The 21,237-nt window shown below is 31.9% G+C and overlaps 1 protein-coding gene across 1 annotated transcript in view; it reads left to right on the forward strand.

Annotated features, from left to right (window-relative positions):
• LOC132736535 (NBAS subunit of NRZ tethering complex-like) overlaps nucleotides 1–21,237 on the forward strand; it is a 54,355-nt gene that overhangs the window by 30,937 nt on the left and 2,181 nt on the right. The window contains exons 34-56 of the mRNA XM_060723678.1: nucleotides 2,630–2,742; nucleotides 3,222–3,301; nucleotides 3,698–3,793; nucleotides 4,056–4,177; nucleotides 4,758–4,845; nucleotides 5,359–5,667; nucleotides 6,330–6,459; nucleotides 7,076–7,152; nucleotides 9,315–9,462; nucleotides 9,794–9,946; nucleotides 10,286–10,352; nucleotides 10,884–10,994; nucleotides 11,751–11,995; nucleotides 12,697–12,815; nucleotides 13,177–13,269; nucleotides 13,800–13,913; nucleotides 14,586–14,750; nucleotides 16,067–16,212; nucleotides 17,136–17,231; nucleotides 17,729–17,837; nucleotides 18,781–18,938; nucleotides 19,836–19,950; nucleotides 20,275–20,403. Of these exons, the coding sequence (XP_060579661.1) occupies nucleotides 2,630–2,742; nucleotides 3,222–3,301; nucleotides 3,698–3,793; nucleotides 4,056–4,177; nucleotides 4,758–4,845; nucleotides 5,359–5,667; nucleotides 6,330–6,459; nucleotides 7,076–7,152; nucleotides 9,315–9,462; nucleotides 9,794–9,946; nucleotides 10,286–10,352; nucleotides 10,884–10,994; nucleotides 11,751–11,995; nucleotides 12,697–12,815; nucleotides 13,177–13,269; nucleotides 13,800–13,913; nucleotides 14,586–14,750; nucleotides 16,067–16,212; nucleotides 17,136–17,231; nucleotides 17,729–17,837; nucleotides 18,781–18,938; nucleotides 19,836–19,950; nucleotides 20,275–20,403 (2,983 nt within the window). The remainder of the gene's footprint in view (nucleotides 1–2,629; nucleotides 2,743–3,221; nucleotides 3,302–3,697; nucleotides 3,794–4,055; nucleotides 4,178–4,757; nucleotides 4,846–5,358; nucleotides 5,668–6,329; nucleotides 6,460–7,075; nucleotides 7,153–9,314; nucleotides 9,463–9,793; nucleotides 9,947–10,285; nucleotides 10,353–10,883; nucleotides 10,995–11,750; nucleotides 11,996–12,696; nucleotides 12,816–13,176; nucleotides 13,270–13,799; nucleotides 13,914–14,585; nucleotides 14,751–16,066; nucleotides 16,213–17,135; nucleotides 17,232–17,728; nucleotides 17,838–18,780; nucleotides 18,939–19,835; nucleotides 19,951–20,274; nucleotides 20,404–21,237) is intronic.

Below are 21,237 nucleotides of genomic sequence, written 5' to 3' on the forward strand. Positions count from 1 at the left end.
ACGTCAATATTATTGTTGTTAGAACATCTGTTTGTCGAATACGTCATATTAAGAATTATTATCCTATTGAAAACAATATTAACGGTACACTGTTAATCTATATTCATGCATATTGTGATTGGTTGAGTTCGATGGGGCGATCATTATCCAAACTGTGAACAATGTTCAAAATATATTTATATGTCTACTATGGAATTAATTTTATTTCAAACAATGAATTAATTAAATATAAAAAAAACATTTTACAGCAGCATATATTTGTAGTCATTTACTAAAATAAACACGTACAAGTATCATTCTATAAATAGATTTCACTGTTACAATTCATGATACATGAACCATGGTTGTAATTAAAGCCGTCCGGGTAAACGTCATTTATTTATTATACCCCCGCACAACAAAGTTGTAAGGGGGGTATACTGGAATCAGCTTGTCCGGCCGTCCGGCTGTCCGTCGGTTTTTTCTTGTCCGCCCAATAACTTAAGATTCCTTTGACCCTTAGTCTTCATATTTGGCATGGAGGTTAGTCATGATAAGTAAATGACCCCTATTGATTTTGAGGTCACTAGGTCAAAGGTCAAGGTCACAGGGGCCTTGACTTCAAAAAGCTTGTCTGCCCAATAACTTAAGATTCCTTTGACCCACAGTCTTCATATTTGGCATGGAGGCTAGTCATGATAAGTAGATGACCCCTTTTGACTTTGAGGTCACCAGGTCAAAGGTCAAGGTCACAGGGGCCTTGACTTCAAAAAGCTTGTCTGCCCAATAACTTAAGATTCCTTTGACCCACAGTCTTCATATTTGGCATGGAGGTTAGTTATGATTAGTAGATGACCGCTATTGACTTTGAGGTCACCAGGTCAAAGGTCAAGGTCACAGGGCCTTGACTTCAAAAAGCTTGTCCGCCCTATAACTTAAGATTCCTTTGACCCACAGTCTTCATATTTGGCATGGAGGTTAGTCATGATTAGTAGATGACCCCTATTGATTTTGAGGTCACCAGGTCAAAGGTCAAGGTCACAGGGACTTTGACTTCAAAAAGTTTGTCTGCCCAATAACTTTAGATTCCTTTGACCCACAGTCTTCATATTTGGCATGGATGTTGATCATGATTAGTAGATGACCCCTTTTGATTTTGAGGTCACTGGATCAAAGGTCAAGGTCATAGGGATTTTGACTTCAAAAAGTTTGTCCACCCATTAACTTAAGATTCCTTTGACCCACAGTCTTCATATTTAGCATGGATGTTGATCATAACTATAAGGTGACCCCAATTGATTTTGAGGTCACTGGGTCAAAGGTCAAGGTCACAGGGACCTTGACAAAAAAAAAGCTTTTCTTCTCAATTGCTAAAGAATGTCCTGTCCGCAATGTATTGATTTTGACATTTTCACATTTGAAGCATGTAGAATACATAACTTAGCAATGCACTGGCTTAATAACCTCAGATTTGGCAGGGAGGTTGTCCTTGAGCTCTAAATGGCCACTGTTGATTCTGACAAAGTGGTATGCGGGGGTATTCACGCCATGATAGTGGCAGTTCTAGTTGACTTTTGCGCATTTCAGGAGTTGTTTTCTTTTGATCGTTACTAAAGACGGCAAATATACAATTTTATCATAACAAACAAATCGGTTACAACACCTTTTACTATGTATCAATTAACCTTAATTGCCTTTGTCACGATCACGAGGTGTTAAAAACATGTGTCACCCACTGTCAATTATTTAGAACAAGTCGACCCGCAACTTTTGTTGTCTGTTTGTGTTCGACTGAAAAGGTGTGATTTACACGATATTTCTGCCGAAGGGACCAGAGATCATGTTCGAGAGTTCGAGCGATGGGTGTTGGAGCGATCCGAGGTAGAACAATATATATTATATAGGAATTTTGCCGGGACTTGACAATGAGTTCGAGCGAAAGGAGGTATTCAAGCAATCCAAGTTCGAGCGAACGAAGTTTAACTGTATAATTATATGGATATGCAAATTTTCTTCCTTTTTAGCTCGACTTTTCGCAGAATAATCGAGCTAATGCAGTCACCCATTTGTCGGCGTCCCTGTGGTTAAGTTTTTGCATGTAAGCTGGTATCTCCATAACTACTGAAGGGAATGGATTGAAACTTCACACACTTGCTCTCTGTGATTATGTAACATGATTGGCACAAGTCCCATAATTCTGATTTTTTTTTTCATAATTATGCACCTTATTCGGCTTAGAAATTCTTGGTAAAGTTTTTGCTTGTAAGCTGGTATCTCCATAACTACTGAAGGTATTTTGCTTTTTTTGGAACAATTTTATGCATTCATAATAATAAAGCAGTGATTAACTCGATAAAACATCTTAATAACAATCCTTTGTACTTTTTGGGACAATTTTATGTATTCATATAGGTAAGAATTATTATACTCAATGAAACACACTTGTGACAACTTTTCGAATAGTCGAGCGTTACTGTCCTCCGACAGTTCTTGTTTATCAACTTATTGAAAATAATTTTTAACAGTATTACAGATATGCACTTTTATGAACCATTGTGGTCTGGAATGGAGTAATACTGTATCTCTGTACATGACTTTATGGTAATGGCAGTATCAAAATATATGTTAAATGATTTTGTTCTATTTAAAGGTCCTGTTTAAATTTGATACAAGACAGTCCACCATCTATACAAGAAGAGCTTGACCTTATATCATCTTTGTCAGTTTTAGATGATTTTGGTGTCAAAGTTCTTCCATTACAAGGTAAGTCACATAATATAAATCTGAATAAGTAAATCTTGATTTTTTGTTAGTAATGTTAATTGTGAATGTAAAAGACATTTTTTTTTGTAATCATTTTAGTTTTGAAAGCTGGCCTTTCTTAATCATTACATCATTTTATGTGTGGTTGTTTTTAACATTTATGAATATTTTGTGACACGATTATCAATTTAATTAATGGTTTTACATGTTGACATTATTTTAATTGAGCATTAGCAAATAACCTTTATATACAGATTATAACATGCCTGAAGTAATAAAAAGGGAAATTTGGTAATGGTATTGGTTGGTTGATTGGGGTTTGCAACTAAAGTCTACTTTCACTGAGAAACTATGACCTTTATTAGTGTCAAATCATACCAAATACTTAATGTCATTATGATGATGTCATTATTATTAGTTTTATCAATACATATTTATCTTTGGTTGTTGTTATGTGGGTTTATGTACATATATTTCAGTTCGACTGTCAAAAGAAAGGATAAAATATGTACAAGAAGCAGTTGACTGCAAACCTGCATCGTATAAACAAAAAGTGAAGGTATAAGTCTATATTTCATTTAGATAACTCACAAATGAAAAAATTTTAATACATTTTAAGGTAACCTTTGAATTAAAGGGATTTTATCACAAAATGTTGTTTGTTTTCAACATAATGTAAGTCCATATATAACTTATGTTTAATAATTGTTTTGATTTTCAATCTTATCCATTATATATTTCTAAAAATATTCATTCATAAAATGTCATGAGAATTTAGGCTACAAATTTGTTTTTTTCATCTTAATTGTGGCGATATTCTAATAACTGATAAGAATATTACCTGGTATATATTATTTTCTAAATTGCAATATAATATAACATATAGAAATAAAAATAATAATCTGACATATTTTTCTCTGATATTTAATGTTTGACATGGTGTATATTTTAATAGTTACTGAGGCTAGGACATTTGTTGAGGGTATCAGCTGTCGACAGAGTTGAAAGAGATGGAAAGGTTCTACATCTTATTGCCGCTGCTGCTGTCAAGGTATGCTGTCAAAAATTTCCTTTTATGAAACTTTATCTTAAATTTCTTAGGGTGACCTTAATCTTAATACTACAATTTGGTTCTCACTCATCAAAATTGTTTTAAAGAACCATATATTGGCCAAGTTATTACAAAATCTGTAACTGTCACAGTTTTCATTGACAGGTCTTGTATATAGAATTATTTTTCCTTTTTTTAACTTACATGCAAGAACTGACCTTTGTTGTTATGGCAATAATTTAACACTGTTATTATATTATAGAATGAGGATTTTGTATATGCCTATGAGACTTGTAATGAGTTGATGTTGTCTGGTCATGGTGCAGCCTGGGATGTCTGTGTCGACCTTGCAACACATCCAGCATTCCAAAACTTTCACGCTAAGTAAGTAAATATGAAGCAGAATTCTTATTTCAAACATGTATAGACGGGGTCTAAGTTTGTAAGTTTTGGATGATAGGGTAGTGGAAACAGAAATTACGCCATTCCAGGAGAGACTATGTGTACTTTATTGATCAAGATGTAAAACTGTTTAACACAGGACCATCTAAAACTCTTGGCCTGCTAGCAGCAACTGATTCTACCCATGCTACCAGTACAAAACAAGATCATCCAACACATCTGTGCCATGAGATCATGGTCGGGACTGTTTGTTATTGAGGTGAACTTATTTTGATATTTCCCCTCAAAATGATGCATTGTTTTGTCCAGATTGAAAGATAAGAAGGTATTTAGAATGGTAAGGGTTATAAGTGTCTTTGAAATGTATGTTTGTTATTTTAGTAAGAAAACAAATATCTTAGTTAAGAAAGCAATAGTGAGAATTCATAACCCTTTGATATCAAATTAGACAGTACTAACAATCAAGTTAGACAGTCCTAACACAGGACCACATTACTTGTTCTGAAAGTGTGGTCACATTTATAATCAATGTAGTATATTTACTTATTGATAAAATTTTCAGGGTAGAGTTACTGTCATTTGCTGTCACATTTTGTACACCAGACATGATTGAACCAATTTTACAAGCCCGGGCTCTCCTAGAAACACAGGTATGTTTATCTATTCTATATTTGGATAGTCTCCATTGTTACTTCATGTGTGACTTGTTATGATTTTTCCTTTTTGAGATTTTACCAAGATTAATACATGTAGTAAAAGATTTAGATACCTGATATTCAAAAGTATAGTTTAACATTATTTTGTTGCAACTTTTATTGAAATAAGTAATAAATTGCATAAAAAATACAACTTTTAGCCTGACTCAATTGCATTAGTTGTGCATTATTTCTTGAAAGGAAGCTTTTTAGCTAGCTTTTTAAAGCATAGGTCAATTTTAGATACCAATCAGTTCCTGAAAATGGCACCTCAGGTCTTAATTCACCAATATTATAGTCACTGTAACACATTTACAGTATTACTTAAATCTCAGTCAGGAAAGAAATACAAAAAATCAAACAATCAAAACTAAAGTAAAAATGAACATGCATACAAAGAATGTTTAGATATTTTAAGTATTGTCTTGCAGCAACAATTTTTTTAGCCAAGTGTTTTGTGTGTAACAGGTTCTGTTTGAAGGAATTAGTTCTAAGGTTGAGGATTCTGGGGAAGAGTCAATCAAGCGGACCAGTCCATTTTCAACAAAAGCTGCCATGCAGCAGACACAACATATTCTCACATCAACAAAGCAGACGACAAAAGCTGTTCTGTCTACTGTAACAGATTCAAAATGGTGGCATGGAACAGTGAACAGATTACGTCAACCAATGAAAAGACAGGAATCGTATGATATGACAAATAGGAACAAGAAGCTGGAGTTACAATCATGTCATCCATTTTATGAGGGATTTATTGATAACTGCTATTCTAATGTGGTAAGAAATATATCTATTAAAAGCTAGCTATTATTGTAATTTTATTTAAAAAGAATTCCTTTCATATACAAGTACATTGGTACTAAAGATTTGTTAAGGCCTCTTTGGCCAAGTTGATAAAGTTGCTGACTTCATGTTATTTGCCAGTCATTTGAATCGCTGTGGTTTTGAATCCTGACAGGGAATTTTTTATTCTTTTATAGTAAAAAGCTATTGATTTGACTATGGAAGGTTTGTGTTTCTGCTGGTGCTTGCTTCTGCCTGAAATAATTTATAGAGTAGTCCGAACATTGTTCTATGGCAGTAAAGCTGAAAAGTAGCCTTGCCACAGTGTCACTGTGATTTACATTCTAACCAGAGAGAGTATGTAACAAAAGAAAACATATGAATAACATGCATAGCTATCTTTGTATTTTATATTTCCATTTAAATAATTATTGCGATAAAATACATCTTATGGAAGGCTAATTGTTTAATATTAGATAATTTTGGCCCTTTACAAATGCTGCCTTATGTAAACAAGCTGAATTTATTGAAAAAAATTATATAGGGTCTGTATATTTATTTTCTATTTGTAACTGATAAGGACATAATTATTCACACCATTTAAACACCCATTATAGTTTTAGACATACATGTATTTATAGTGTGTTGTATTTAAGGATGAGGCAGATTTCCGTAACTTAGAGACCCATGTTCAACCAGATACACAGATGAGTGAGAAACTGTTGAGGACAGCTCAGTTAGAGGAGATGTTGACAGAAGGGGAAAAATCACAGTCAGCAACAGAAGGTCTGTTGTATTTCTTATTGTATTTATGGGTATTTTATTGCACATTTTCATTATCCCTCATGTACAGACTTAATAAAACCGAGTCTGCAATTTTCATGTAATTTTGCTGTCTTTAATGCTTCCGAGGAATCATTTTTTGCCAGATATTTAACTGATATTGGTTTTTAAGTAGATATAGGATATAGGAGCAAGCTTTAGTTTTTCCATGAGCAGGAGACTTTACACTCATTGCTTAATACTGTTAGTTCCGGATGGATACCAGAGTGTTACAATAATTTTATAGCTTCAAACACAATTATACTAAAATAAATTAGAATAAATCTAGTAGATATACTGACAGATATGATAATTCTAATATGTTACCATTACTGATATGTAAGAAAAAATATCATAATCTTCTTCATTATTTCATTAGGATTGTTTGAAAACGCCAAAAGTTGTTACTTTTAAAGACATAAAGTTTGTGTAAATTTTATGCAAACATAATTGGTTGCATCAGGTGTTATTAAACGTTACATTTGCATCCATGTTTTTAATTGCATAAATGCTTGGTAAACATGAAACTTGTGGGATACAAGTACAATAATTTCTAGCAAGTTTATTTATTTTTGTACAGTATTGCTACAGTTGGCCATTGAGAGTTTTTGTGTAGACAATACGTTGAGTTTAGCTTACCTGTTAGCTCTTCAACAGGTGAGGATATCTTCTTTATTACATTTTAGTTTTGATGACACTGGGATGATGCAATATAGATTTACTGATGTTATTTCAAATGCCATATTAAGTTATAGTTAAAATTCTTTATCATGTATACTATTGATTTAGGTTGTTTCCTTGGGCAAGAAACTTTCCATGCACTGCTCAGTACTGGTTGGTTCCAGTAATTGATTGGAAATTGTGTTTATAAGCTTCCTTCACAATCAAACTAAAATAAATTCTGTGTAAACCAACTACTTTTTATTAGCTCGACTATTCAAAGAATATGAGAGCTATTGTAGTCGCGTCGGCGTCTGCGTTGGTTAAAGTTTTTTGTAAAGTCAAATATCTCAATTATTACTTGAGATATTCAATTGAAACTTACAATACTTATTTATAGTAACAAGGTACATCAGATTGACAAGTTGGATAACTCTGCCTACAATATTGACAGAATTATGCCCCTTTTTAACTTAGAAATTTTGGTTAAAGTTTTTTGTAAAGTCAAATATCTCAATTATTGCTTGAGATATTCAATTGAAACTTACAATACTTATTTATAGTAACAAGGTACATCAGATTGACAAGTTGGATAACTCTGCCTACAATATTGACAGAATTATGCCCCTTTTTAACTTAGAAATTTTGGTTAAAGTTTTTTTGTAAAGTCAAATATCTCAATTATTGCTTGAGATATTCAATTGAAATTTAAAATACTTTTTTTATAGTAACAATGTACATCAGTTTGCAAAATTGCATAACTCTGCCTGCAATATTTGCAGAATTATTTGCCCCTTTATAACTTAGAAATTTTGGTTAAAGTTTTTTGTAAAGTCAAATATCTCAATTATTGCTTGAGATATTCAATTGAAACTTACAATACTCATTTATAGTAACAAGGTACATCAGATTGACAAGTTGGATAACTATGCCTACAATATTGACAGAATTATGCCTCTTTGGAACTTAGAAATTTTGGTTAAAGTTTTTTTGTAAAGTCAAATATCTCAATTAATGCTTGAGATATTCAATTGAAATTTAAAATATTTTTTATAGTAACAATGTACATCAGTTTGCAAAATTGCATAACTCTGCCTGCAATTATTTGCAGAATTATTTGCCCCTTTGAAACTTAGAAATTTTGGTTAAAGGTTAAAGGTCTTCAAAGATATTTACTTGAAACTTTACACATGCACTTAGGGTCATAATTGGAGGGTCATACTATCAAGCACTTAGAGTAGTCGAGCGTGCTGTCCTACCGACAGCTCTTGTACATGCATATTGTTTGCTTTTGTTAAAATATAAACTTAGATTATAGGAAAGTTATAAATGGATTTCTTTTTCTTGCATAGCAGACTGGCGTTTCCGTTAGTTTTACCCATGCCGGAAATTTCATCTGGCATGGGGGGTGCCAGATGAGTCGCGTGCTGTACAATGGCACGCTTAGGATGACGTCATTTTACCGTTATGAATGAAATTGCAATTCCATACGCTGTTGTAAGAAAGTAGTTACGGTTGTCATGATATAAATTTCCATTGGAAATAAAGATAAAGAATTTAAAATATAATGGAATATGGTAGAATATGCAAGAAACAATATCTGACATATGTTTGCGGTTCGGATCGGAATATCCGCCCCTCGGTCACCCGCCCATGGGCGGTAACTCGGCAAGCCTCGTTACCGCCCAATGGGCGGGTCACCTCGGGACGAATATTCCGATCCGAACCGCAACATATGACAGATATTATTAGTATATTTTTTGTTTACATATATAATTGTAAGTTAAACAGCATTTTCCAATGCTGAGTAGTTAAACTCACAGACTTTTGCCGTATTTTGCCCATTCTTTTGCCCCGCACTGCAATGGGGTCAAAACCTTGCATAGAACTATAAAATCTCATGTGAGTTAGTAATCCAGATACCAGATAGGTTGGTAGATATACTAAGGTGCCTGCTCTTGTCTAAAATAATGCTTGTAGAGGCATATGAAGTCTCCTAGTACTTACAGTATCAGTGTTACTTGAAACATTACAAAAATTAGAGGAAAAATGATAAGCTGAAGAACATTACTGTTTCATTGAAATCGTATTTTAAGTGTAGTGAATTCAAGAGTCTGCATTGCAAGAACCATTTTATCGTAATGTATTTTGTATCACAGCCAACAGAAGCAGACAGATGTTTTGATGATCACCCTAGGACAGATGTATCTCTACAGTTAGCACTGTATTACTATGTCCTACAGTTATACTCGGCAGTTAAACCAGTAGATCTACCACATATATCTCCTCTCTACTTGAGAGAACCAGGTCAGTACCGTTCATCTGTATATCTAAATTGGTGGTAGAAAGAAGTTTATTTGTCACTATGCTATGTTTCAGGTTTCAGAATGTATTAGGGTTTATTTATCAGAAAAGTTAAATTGATTGTTATGTAGTGAAACCTATTGAAAATTTCATGTGTGATGTTTACCTTTGACTTTGTATCTGTTTAATTCATTTGAACTGAGAAGGAGCCAGGTTTGATTTGTCAGAGTAAGACAGTTGATTGCTTAGAATGTTATATTGGCCTTAGAGTATTATATTGGCCTTCTTGAGTGTATTAAATGTAAAATGAACATTTGACCTCCTATTCATTCAGTGAAGGTCATGCAGAAGGTGACAGGTTTAGTTTGTCAGAAGAAGGAAATTGATTGGCCAGAATATGTAGTTGATCTTGTTGAGAAGATAAAACATTACAGTGAGATGTTAGAAGATTATAGACAAGCCAAGATCCTGAAGAAGCTAGGCAGAGGTTTCACTTTATTATATACTTTAAAATTGTATTATAAATAACGTATTATTTTGGTAAGGGTTAGTGTCCAGATTTTATTTAGACCCCAAGTAAAAGTCACTTTTTTCACAAAAAATATTTGATTAAATGACATTAGTCATATTGTCTTTAATTCAGCTATCTTATTAAATGCTTTGCAACAAAGTAGAGTAAAACTTGTATGTCTGAGGTATGTTGGACATACACACTACCTACTATTAATAAATTACTAGATCTGCTCAAAGATGCATGAATATACTGAAGAATATATGTGTAAATGTAAATGATATAACACTGTTTATAAATTATATATTTTATCAGGTATAGATACTGACAGATTTACTACAGACACTGAATATAAGACAGAGACTATACTAGGACTGGCTATGTAAGTATTTATTATGTTAAACAAGTTGCCAGAAATACATTACACCATTGTCTTACTGTTATGTCATGAATGTTTTTAGCATCAAAAAGTATTTTATTTTTTAAAGGTCTGATAATGTTTAGATATAATACTATATTTAGTCATTTTCTGCCCTTGATGACCCTGCTCATATGACCTAGGTAAAAATGCTAAATATTAAATGGTGAAAATCATGGTTTGACTTACTTTATGGTTTGTTAGTAGATGATATGTTATTTATAGACAGTTGAAACACAGTCCTACTTTCATTATGTTTTTTTTCAACCTATAATATAAAATTGAAATACTCATGATGAATGTGCTCATACTAAACTATGGTAATAGGGGAAAATTAAAAAGAATATTTCATATTTATAAATTTAATAATGTTTATATCAAGGAACTTGAGATAATGAAAAACTTGTCAATATGGTTTTCCTTGTTAGATATTTCTAAAATCTTGAAAACAGTATATCACCTCAGTAATTATTCACTTGTATGATTTGTTTTCAGGACAATAGAGGACAGTATATATAACATATCTATCAGTTTGGCCGAGCGTTATGATATACCACTGTGGCAAGTTTATGCCACACATCTAGAGTATCTACTGTGTGATAGCGGGTTAGTATTCTTTTATTTTCATTTGCTGTCATGATCAAGATACCAGGAATAGGAACCTCAAACAAAACAAATGGTCTTAGTTTACAAATTGTTAACAAGAAACAAAAATAATATATATTTTAAAAGGAAGATTTTAGAAAGATTGATGGGTATCAAGTGAAAGTATGTTGTGTATTGGAAATGCAACTAGATCGATCATTTAGACTAGTCACATAATTTAACATTATGTACTGTTTTGCTGTTTATTTCTATATTTCAAAAATATTGCCAGTTTTGGATTGTAAAACTTTTCTATACTGATGTAGAAGTAAACATCTAAATGTTATTTTCTGGGAACACATTTTGTTGCATTTTCATTGGTATTTGAGTGCAGCATCTGTGATAGGTATAACTTTGGGTTAGTTATAAGTTTGTTTAGGGTCATTTTATAAGTGTACACAGGAAAGAGTTACTTGCTATAAAGCAAGCCTCTTGTGGCATAATATCTTTAGTTGGAGATGTTTAATGTAATGTTTTTAGATAACAACAAAAGTGAGTTTAAAGATGATATTTTAGAGCCAGAAAATATACAGAATACAGCAAGGTCATCATGTAATGAACCAGTTTTAAAATGGTGTTACCTGTTTATTTAAACATATGGTGGTTGACATTATGTGCTTATTTTAACCATGTTTATTATAAAGAAATAAGAAATAGATAATATATTGCAAGTTATATTCAAGTACATCATCATTTGATATATTTATATATGAGCAGATTATCAGTGGAAGAACTTCAAGCTAGAGTGACAAAACTGAACATACTTGAAGTGTTACGATCTAGACCTGATGATTTCTGTGAACGTATGAACACGTATGTCTACCCCTCGCTGGACGGTACAGACCACCAAATGTTACTGTTTTACTATAGTATGATGCAGGGCTGTGAGAATGAGTTACAAGGTGGTTTGACGGCAGATAGTCATGTCAAATTATTGAAGAAACTCAAATCTGTGACTGCTGGTAATTTAAACTATTTAAAATTTTTAGACTTGCAAAATAACAAAATTCATATTGAAAGTATACTTTGTACAATTCATACACTATATGAGGTTGTTATATAAAAAATAGACTCCCAGATAAAGGTGTAATCCCAATATTTCTAAGGTAAAGGCTAATGTGCACCGTATAAAATGTAACTAATTAACTTTCAGTGTTTGACCTATGTAATGTTCCAATTGAAATAATTTGATTCAATCATATTTGGCCTTGTGTCTATTTCACCGCCTCTGTGGTCGAGGGGTTAGAGTCGATGACTTCTAATCCAGTTACCTCTCTGGCATGGGTTTGAACCCCGGGAGATGCTTTGGTAGTTTAGCACGGAGGAAGGTTGTCTAGTACTGGTGTAACTCTCTAGGAACGATGGTTAGGAAACTACCTGCCTATATGACTGAAATACTGTTGGGAAAAGGCGTAAAATGAAACAAAGAAAGAAAGAAAGTGTCTATTTCAAGAGTCCAAAATATCTATGGCATATGCATATTATACTCCATATAACTTCATCATCACTTTTTAGAGTCCAAAAATTCATATCAAATCCTTAATGTACTTGAAGAAACACAAAGTTTTGCCAAAATGCCAAAAAAATATTGGTTGTTGAAGAAAAAGATATATCACATATTATCTATGACATTAAAGCATTTTGAAAATTTACAATTATACAGGTATAGACTACAGACAGTTAATGGATACAGAATGTAAAGTGATAGAAGTAATCTCCCCTTGTCTTTCATCATCTAATGTTGCTACAATTGCCAAACTTGCTAAACAGATACCGGATGGTGTAAGATATTTAACTATTACTGGTTTTTTGTTGTTTTTTCTCTCTGAATAATTTCCATAAAGTCTTCCAATTTCATTGTCTTTCTATTTCGTTTCCAGATAAGCTCATGAGGGAATGCTTTATGTCCACTGCTGTAATGAATTTACACTGCTGTACAATTATTTCATTTCAATGAAATAGAAATTTATTCATAACTTTTGTGGCAACTTGCATATAGATGCAATGAAAGCAACATAACAAGCATGCAAAATAATATTAGTGTTACAGACTAAAGAAAAAAGCTTCTATAAGTGTTATGCTATAACTTTATAGACATATTATTGCTTATAAAGTTACAAAAACTTTGGTGATTTTTTTTCAGAGAGGTGGTGTTTTAGATACCAGCATTATTTATTGTTGTTGGGCTGCCAAGTTTTTCTGGGAAGGAGATGGCAAGAAACAACCTGATTCAACAGTATGTCGCATTTATTTGTTGTCATTTCCACTCTTTGATTTATTTGTTGGTTTGGTCATGATTTTTGTTCTGTCTTTGCTACATATTCTTTCAAATTTTATTGTTACATTTTCTTACTCATTCTATTTGTCATTTATTTTGTTGGCAAGTAGGTTTACAGGAGAATGAATTATTTTAGCAAATTCTCTGAAATTTGGAATACTTTTAAAAAAATTGTTGTCAAATTCTGTGTCAGGCTGTTATAAAAATATAAATGTGACATTATGCCCATCCAAGTTTAAATGGTCAGTGAAAAGGTAAAACTGAAAATAATTTTATCTTGGTCCCCTTGATAACCCTTGTATAGACACTATAGACTGTAATTGAGAGTCAAATAAAATTTTAAAAGACCAGTAATGTTTACAATGAGAAAAACAAATCATCATTAAGTTTGTAAAGGAATATTTTGTAGGACTTAATGTGAAATTGTACTAACTTCTTGAGATATTTATTATACATAACATTGATATAATTATGTGATGTATTTTCAGGCTGGCTGGGTACATCGGTATGAAGCTTGCTCAGAGTATATTCAAAAAGTAAATTCTCATCATATCACAGATCTACTTCAAGAAATTATCTTCACTGAGAAATCAAGAAGTTTGGTTAGTACATAGATATCTTTACTACTTATAACTTCATGTATTGTCCAGGTCATGTAAAATATAACTAGCTAGGCAAACTTGTTCAGTATGAGTGAAAATCACAACTAATAGCTTGAATAATATATTGCATCTATTTACCGAAATGACCAAACAAAGAGAAACTTGCCGCCACCTGGAGACTGTGTGTACTACCTCTCACTGAAATTATTACCATAATAACTTTATACTTAAAAATGTTTACTCCTGCTGCTATTGGGATAAAGCCCTGTCAGAGATGTTGAATTGTGAGGAAGATATTCAAGTTTTTACTTGAATGTACAAATAATTATGGGAAGCTCTATCTGACATTATGTGTAGGACTGTCACATGCCAAGTCCTGTCTGCTTATCTTAAAGATGTTCATCCGGACACAATTTTATATGACTATCTGTAATTCATTGTTGTCAAATAATATAAATTGCTGTTGGATGTGATTCATGAATTCTAATGGTGGCAATCAGGTTAGAACTGGCACAGATTACAGGAACACTAGTTTAGTGACTGCCTTTGATATATGCTTGAAAAACTGTTTCAACTGGTACAGATGAAGTCAAACTACAACTCATTACTTATTGTAACATTAGTGAATTGTTCTATGTTAGATAAAGTTAATTTATGATATTCTATAAACAGCTAGAAGTAGATTGTCGTCTGGAGATATGTAAAAGAATGTTAAAGTTGACAAGGCAACAGGCAAATAAGAAGAAGAAAACAGAGGAGGAGAGGTTAGTCAACCTTTACCATACTAATTATCTTAAATGGACTTGTCCATTGTACAATCTGGACAAAACCATTTGTTATTTTTAGGGGAAATTTCAAAACATATAGTAACTGAAAAGTGAATATTGCAGTATATAAGCGGCCAGTGTGGCAGATCTTGGTCTGCATTGGTGGCTTATATATTAAGTTGCTGCCTGCAAGCTCAGGGTTAAGAATTGTCTTGTGATAAGGATAAAATGTTTGAGTGAAAAATATATTTCTCCAGAATTTTTACATAGAATAACATTTTTACTAATTAAAACTTTTTAAAAACGTAAAAAAATATAAACATAAAGAAATCATTGAAATGAACACAAGTCTTTTTATGTACTGCATAGAAATGTAAAATACAAAAATTAATATCAGTCATGGTAATACATCATATATGTCACAGGGTAAAAAAAAAGTGCAGCCTGACTGGGACTTGAACCCAGGACAATTGGGATACCATTCTGTGGCTCTATTGACTAAGCTTTCCTGCAGCTTACTCATCTCCCCTAAACAGTGAACTGTCTTAATCGTGACATATTTTTATTAAAACTTAAATACTATTTTTGGTTTTGTTGTGAAGTTTGCTCCCTTCTGATTTTTGCCAGAATTGATGAATTATTTCATTTCAGGAATCTATCCCGTTAGTGTATAAATTTTCTTTTATTTAGGGGTTTTGTTTTTTAAACCCAAATTTAAATTTCAAGGGAAAGACATTATATGTGATTGATCATATATGAACAATGCTTTCTTATTCACATTCTGTGTACATGAAAGAAGATAAATTTTTTAAACATTGTTGCATGGTGATTCTGAACATAAACAAGTATCTTGTTAATCTATTCAGTCCATGTTGACAAAATGGAAACTGTTATCAAAAACAGTTTAAGGTTTATGTAAAACATTTAAAGACACTAAAAACCCTGTTTTCATTTGGTAATGGCAAGAGTCGAGGTTAAACAATGCAAGAATCCGGGCAACATATGTATTTTGAATGGGCAACAGGACAAAGGTAATCTTTGTTATGGGTTTTGATTTCTTAAGATTTACCAAAGGTCTTGATATTTTGGATCAAATTAAGTCAGCCTCCTCACAGAGCGTCATTGCATACTTTGAAAATTCTTTAATATCTGCAAGTACTTTTTTCCCAAACACCAAAAAATTGGTTCAAATTCAAGGTGGTCCATTGAAAAGAAATAATTTTCAAAACAAGGCACCTGGGACCCCCAGGTAAGCTGAAAATTCACAACAATCCTGACTTTTCCAGTATTGATGAGACTTAAAAATTGTTATGGTAATGGGTCATAATAATGATTAAAATTTTCAAACTTATATTATTATGATATTTGACAAACATATTATATAAGGTACACAGACTTGTAGTGAGATGGTGTTTAGATGGAAGAACTACCTGTGGAGGTATAAGTGAGTTTATATCAGCTGTCTCACATAAAACATGGACCATTGTTACAATTGTTCATGATGCAATAGATTATCTTCTTATTTGTTTAAGGTAAAATATTTTATACTCCTCAATTATTTTTTATTTAAAAAAATAAGCCAGTGTGTATAAGTGATTTTTGAAAAAGATAAATTTTAATACTGTTATTTAAAATGTTTATTTTGTTTATTAAGTTCAGTTTGTTATAGCTTATTGATTTATTAAAAAAATAAACAAAGTAAGGTAATTGTGTAAATCTATATATTGTCCCCTTAGTGCAGTAATGCATAAACTCCCTTTGAAACATAAAATCTTTAATTTAAAATAAACCCTTTTCTGCAATATTAAAAAAAGTTTACCATCAGAGATTTCATACCCTTATGATCATTTCTCAGAAAGATAATAATAAATGGTGTGTCAATTTGTATAAGCACATAAATATTAAACATGTATGTAAAGACGATAAAATCCCTATAAAAACAATATACATTGCTACATGTATTTTGATAGGGTTTATGGATGATGTAGTGTATTATTGTGCTCACTTGCCTGAGAAAATGTTCAAACATGATTATGTGGTATTGCATATTTTTGTAGAATTCTTATATCTATACAGATGTCACAGGGGGAGAAAAACATGCAGCCTGACAGGGACTTGAACCCTTGTTATACTGTTACATAGCTATACTGACTGAGTAACCTGTACCTGGCGGCTTACACACCTCCTCCTGAATTCATAAACAGTCTTTTCCATGACATAAACAATAATTTTATTTTACTTTATACAGTCCAAATTAAGCTTTATACCCTTTAACATTGTCATTATGTCTACAGACTGTATGTTTTAATAATTACTGATGTATTTCAAGTTTATCAACAAGTATAATCATGTAGATACATATTTGTTTTTGTTTGTGTGAAAATATGGAAAATTCACATTATTATTATAAAATTTTGCGATATTCAGTAAATTGGTAGTTTGAATATATTTGCAGTAAGAAAGAGAGTGATTTTAAGCCCCTAAATACTGTAGACGATCTTATATCCTTGGAAAAGATTGTAGGAAATGTGCAAGATCATATAGAAATGGGGTAAGGTCATAATATTTTATATTTCTTTTCAACACAGAAGTTAACAATAAAATGTGATTTTTGTTTCAGTATGAAATAGCAGGCCTAATATTTGAAACATGAAACTCTTATGCAATTGTTATGCTTTCAAACTATACATGTTTATTTGATTCTTCCTCATGAAAAAAATAAATGATATATAACTACAAATATAAATTATTGTTTCATATATTATGAGACAAATATGTATGTAAAGGACATATTTCAGTAAGTATTTTCCACGCAATAAACATGGATATAAAAATGGATGTTTTTATTAATGAGATTTTAATTGTTGTAAGTTTCATTCTGTAACTCATATGATAGTTTAGTAATTGCTTAATTAATTAAGGTAACATCATTAAGCTACATGTTGATAAAAAATTTACTTATAAATAGAGAACTATTTGTAACAATTTGAATTTTACATGGAAAGAGGAGTTTTCATTGTGGTTATGGTACCAAAATGTATATTACAGTGGGGACTTAATCAGTTCAGAGGATTTGATGAGTCAGCTGCGACCTTTCTGCTCGGATTCATCAGTAGATGTACAGCCTAGACTTGATGTCCTTCATATACTAGAGAAGGTACAGTAATCTTTATGTAAACCCTTTGGCAAGTGTACTTGAAACAATTGTTCTAAATCTGCTTCTAATGGAAATACTTTTATTGCAAACTCACCTAAAATGAAAACTCCATTCCCCACACACTAGCCAATTTTAAACCATTGATGTAAAAATTTATTGAATCTGTTTAATTATGTAAAGTTTAATGTTTGGGGTTTTTTCTTTTTTTTAAATGGAAACAACCTAATTTAGATGGTAGTAAAAAAAATTTTTGCTGCACCAAATTTAAAGAATTATGGCCCCTTTGTTTTATTTTTTAGATTTCCAATTTTTCCATTTAGTAAAAAATATTTTTACCAGGGTTTTAGATGAAACATTGGCGTTGGGGGACCTGTCCTTACCATTTTTATTTAAAAAAGATTTTGAGCAAAACTTAGATACGATAGTTTAAAAAATTTATATAGTTTTTTTTTTTAGTTTATAAAGGTTTTTAAAAAATTTAGTTAAAGTTGGGTTTCTATTAATTAAACCCTTTGGCTGGCCCAAAAGCAAAAAATTTTGCCACCATATTGAGCCCCCAAATAATCTATTCCCCTTTAATTTTGAAAATTTTAAATTTAAATTGATATTAAAAAGATAATGGACAGTCCCAAAAATGGAAGTGGGACAAGTCCATTTAAGATATTCAGCATGTTTAGGGTTAAAGTTTATGAATTATAAACATTAAACAAGAGAGGATTGTAGGTTACAGCACTAATTTTGTCTTATCCATTTTTCTTCTCTTAACTTTGTTTTTTTTTCACATTTAGCCAACAGGTTTGCAGCAAAGTAACTTAATTAAAAGCTTTTTATTACTTACACGCTGAAATTAAAATATTTCAACTCATGAATAAAAATAGTTATGATCATGTCTTTTCATTTACGATATAATTTTCCAGATTTCTAGATGTTTATTTTATTATAGGTCACAGAGACAGAGATAGGGTCTGCACAATCTAGACACAAGTTATTTCTCGATTTACTCGAGCAATGTGACACTGGAAAGGGAGATAACAATGGGAAGTCAGAGTTTTCAGCACTGTGTCGTCTGTTAAAGTTATGGCCATCATTTTCCAAATTAAAGTAAGAGTTTATCCGATTTAAATTATAAAATCAATACAATTGTTGCATGACAGCATTTTGCTTGTGCTAATTCCTGTATCATTAAATTATCTTCACATTATTTCTTATATTGTACAAGGGTTAGGAGGAGTGATATTTGCACCATACCTAGTATAAATTATTTTTTTTTAATTAGGGTTTCCTAATTTTTATTGCCATTTGTGCATATTACTTTGATTTTATGATTTTATTCTATACATAGCCTACAAAATGTATCAGTATAGCATGTTTGTGTTGATTATGTTACATTAACCTCTGTATATGTTCATCAATATGTATATATGTAAGGAATCTGCTAAGCTAGTTTACTGATGGATGATGGTTCTATATGACAACACTTATATTACACTCTGCACATTTCTGGCATATCAGACAAGATTTCCTACTGTTTACACCAGTGCTGGAAAAAAATGATCTTACACTCCATGTGTGAGACACGTAATGTCCATTTAAATGATGTCATTCCTGTGCACCTTTTATGAATAAATAGTATGTTTATATTGACATCATTTTGCTTTATGATCAAAGTTGTAAACTTTAAGAACAAATATGATACATGAAATTACTGGTTTTGATGTTGTCATTCCAAAATATGATTATATGTTATATACAAGGAAAAGAATCAAACACTGGCTGTTGTTACAGACAGGAATATCTAGCTGTCAGGTAACTGAGCCTTGTCAACACTGTAAACAGTTACCCTCAAGCTAGAAATTTAAGTCTTTACCAGCAGCCAGTGTAACATTCTTACAGTGGTTATCATATATCATCATCCATTTAAATCTGTAGGTGTATTGTTATGTGTATAGCTAAAACTAAAAAGTATATACAATGTTAATGGTTTCTGTTTTATTTTAGCATAGAGAATCCATGGAGCAGTTTGTTTAAGTGTATGGTAGTCAGTGGTTGTCATGACAACGTGCTGCTTGTCCTGGAGACAGTAAAATCAACCAAAACTGGACTTTCTCATCAGGTATTTTGTTTAATTATTACCGTATCGTCCCATCCGCTTCTTAATTTACTTCTTATTTTACACTGAAAAAAATTTAAAGTGATAATGTTTCATCAGTAATGGAAGGTGGCAAAATGTTTGTTTATTATTTTAACTTGCAATATTTTAAATAATTTACAGTTGGTAAATATAAGTTGAACATAAAACATATCGGGTCAAAGCTATTGCTTAAAATGTGACAGCCTAAAGTTTTTATCTGTATTTCATGTAAATAAATGTTCCAGGTTAGATAAGATCCATGATCAAAGGAAAATGTTGTATGTTACAGTACATCACTTGTTTCAGAATATAGAGTCAGTATATAAGGATATGATAGACCATGGTTACAGTAAAGAAGCTGTTAAATTTGCTTTGATTACTGAACATAAAGAACTTTATACTACAGCTATTGAACTGTTATCATCTTTACCACAGGTAACCCATGATAAGTTGATTAACTGATTTTCTTATGAGGCAGGGTTTTTATATTTGGCGTTTTACTGTATGACAGTCAATGTTTGATTGATGTTGATATGTTTGTTTGATTTATTATTTCACTGGACAATATGTGGTTTTAATGCATTCACTAATGCTTTTTTATGCTCCCCGAAAAATTTCGGGGGAGCATATAGTCGGTGCCTTGTCCGTCCGTCCGTCTGTCCATCCGTTGTCTTGTCCGGAGCATAACTTGAAAACCTTTGGAGATAATTTGTGTAAACTTCATACAGTGGTAGAGGGCATTGATGGGGAGTGCAGTGTCAAAGAACCATTACTCTATTTTGCCCGGTTTTTGAATTATCTCCCCTTATAGAAAAATCTTGTCAGGGACATAACTCTAAAATTATAAGAGATATCAACATGAAACTTTGTAGGTGAATAGAGCTAAATGGGTAAATGTGCAGTGCAAAAGACCAATAACACTTTTTTCCCTAATTTTGGAGTAATTGCCGTTTGTTAATTTTAATTTTTTGAACTTTGTCCGGAACATAACTCTAAAACTATAAGAGATATCAAGATGAAACATTGTAGGTAGATAGATCTCATTGAGTAAAAGTGCAGTGTAAGAGAACGATAACTCTGTTAAGCCTCATTTTTGAATTATCTCCCCTTTTAGAAAAATCTTGTCCAGGACATAGCTGTAAAACTATAAGAGATATCAACATGAAACTTTGTAGGTAGATATATCTCAACGGGTAGATGTGCAGTGTACAAGAATCATAACTCTGCCTTGCCTAATTCTAGAGTTATTGCCCTTTGTTTATTTTTACT

This window comes from Ruditapes philippinarum, unplaced genomic scaffold (genome assembly GCF_026571515.1).
Source record: "Ruditapes philippinarum isolate M1 unplaced genomic scaffold, ASM2657151v2 ctg625_1_1_1_1, whole genome shotgun sequence".
Lineage (NCBI taxonomy): Eukaryota > Metazoa > Mollusca > Bivalvia > Venerida > Veneridae > Ruditapes > Ruditapes philippinarum.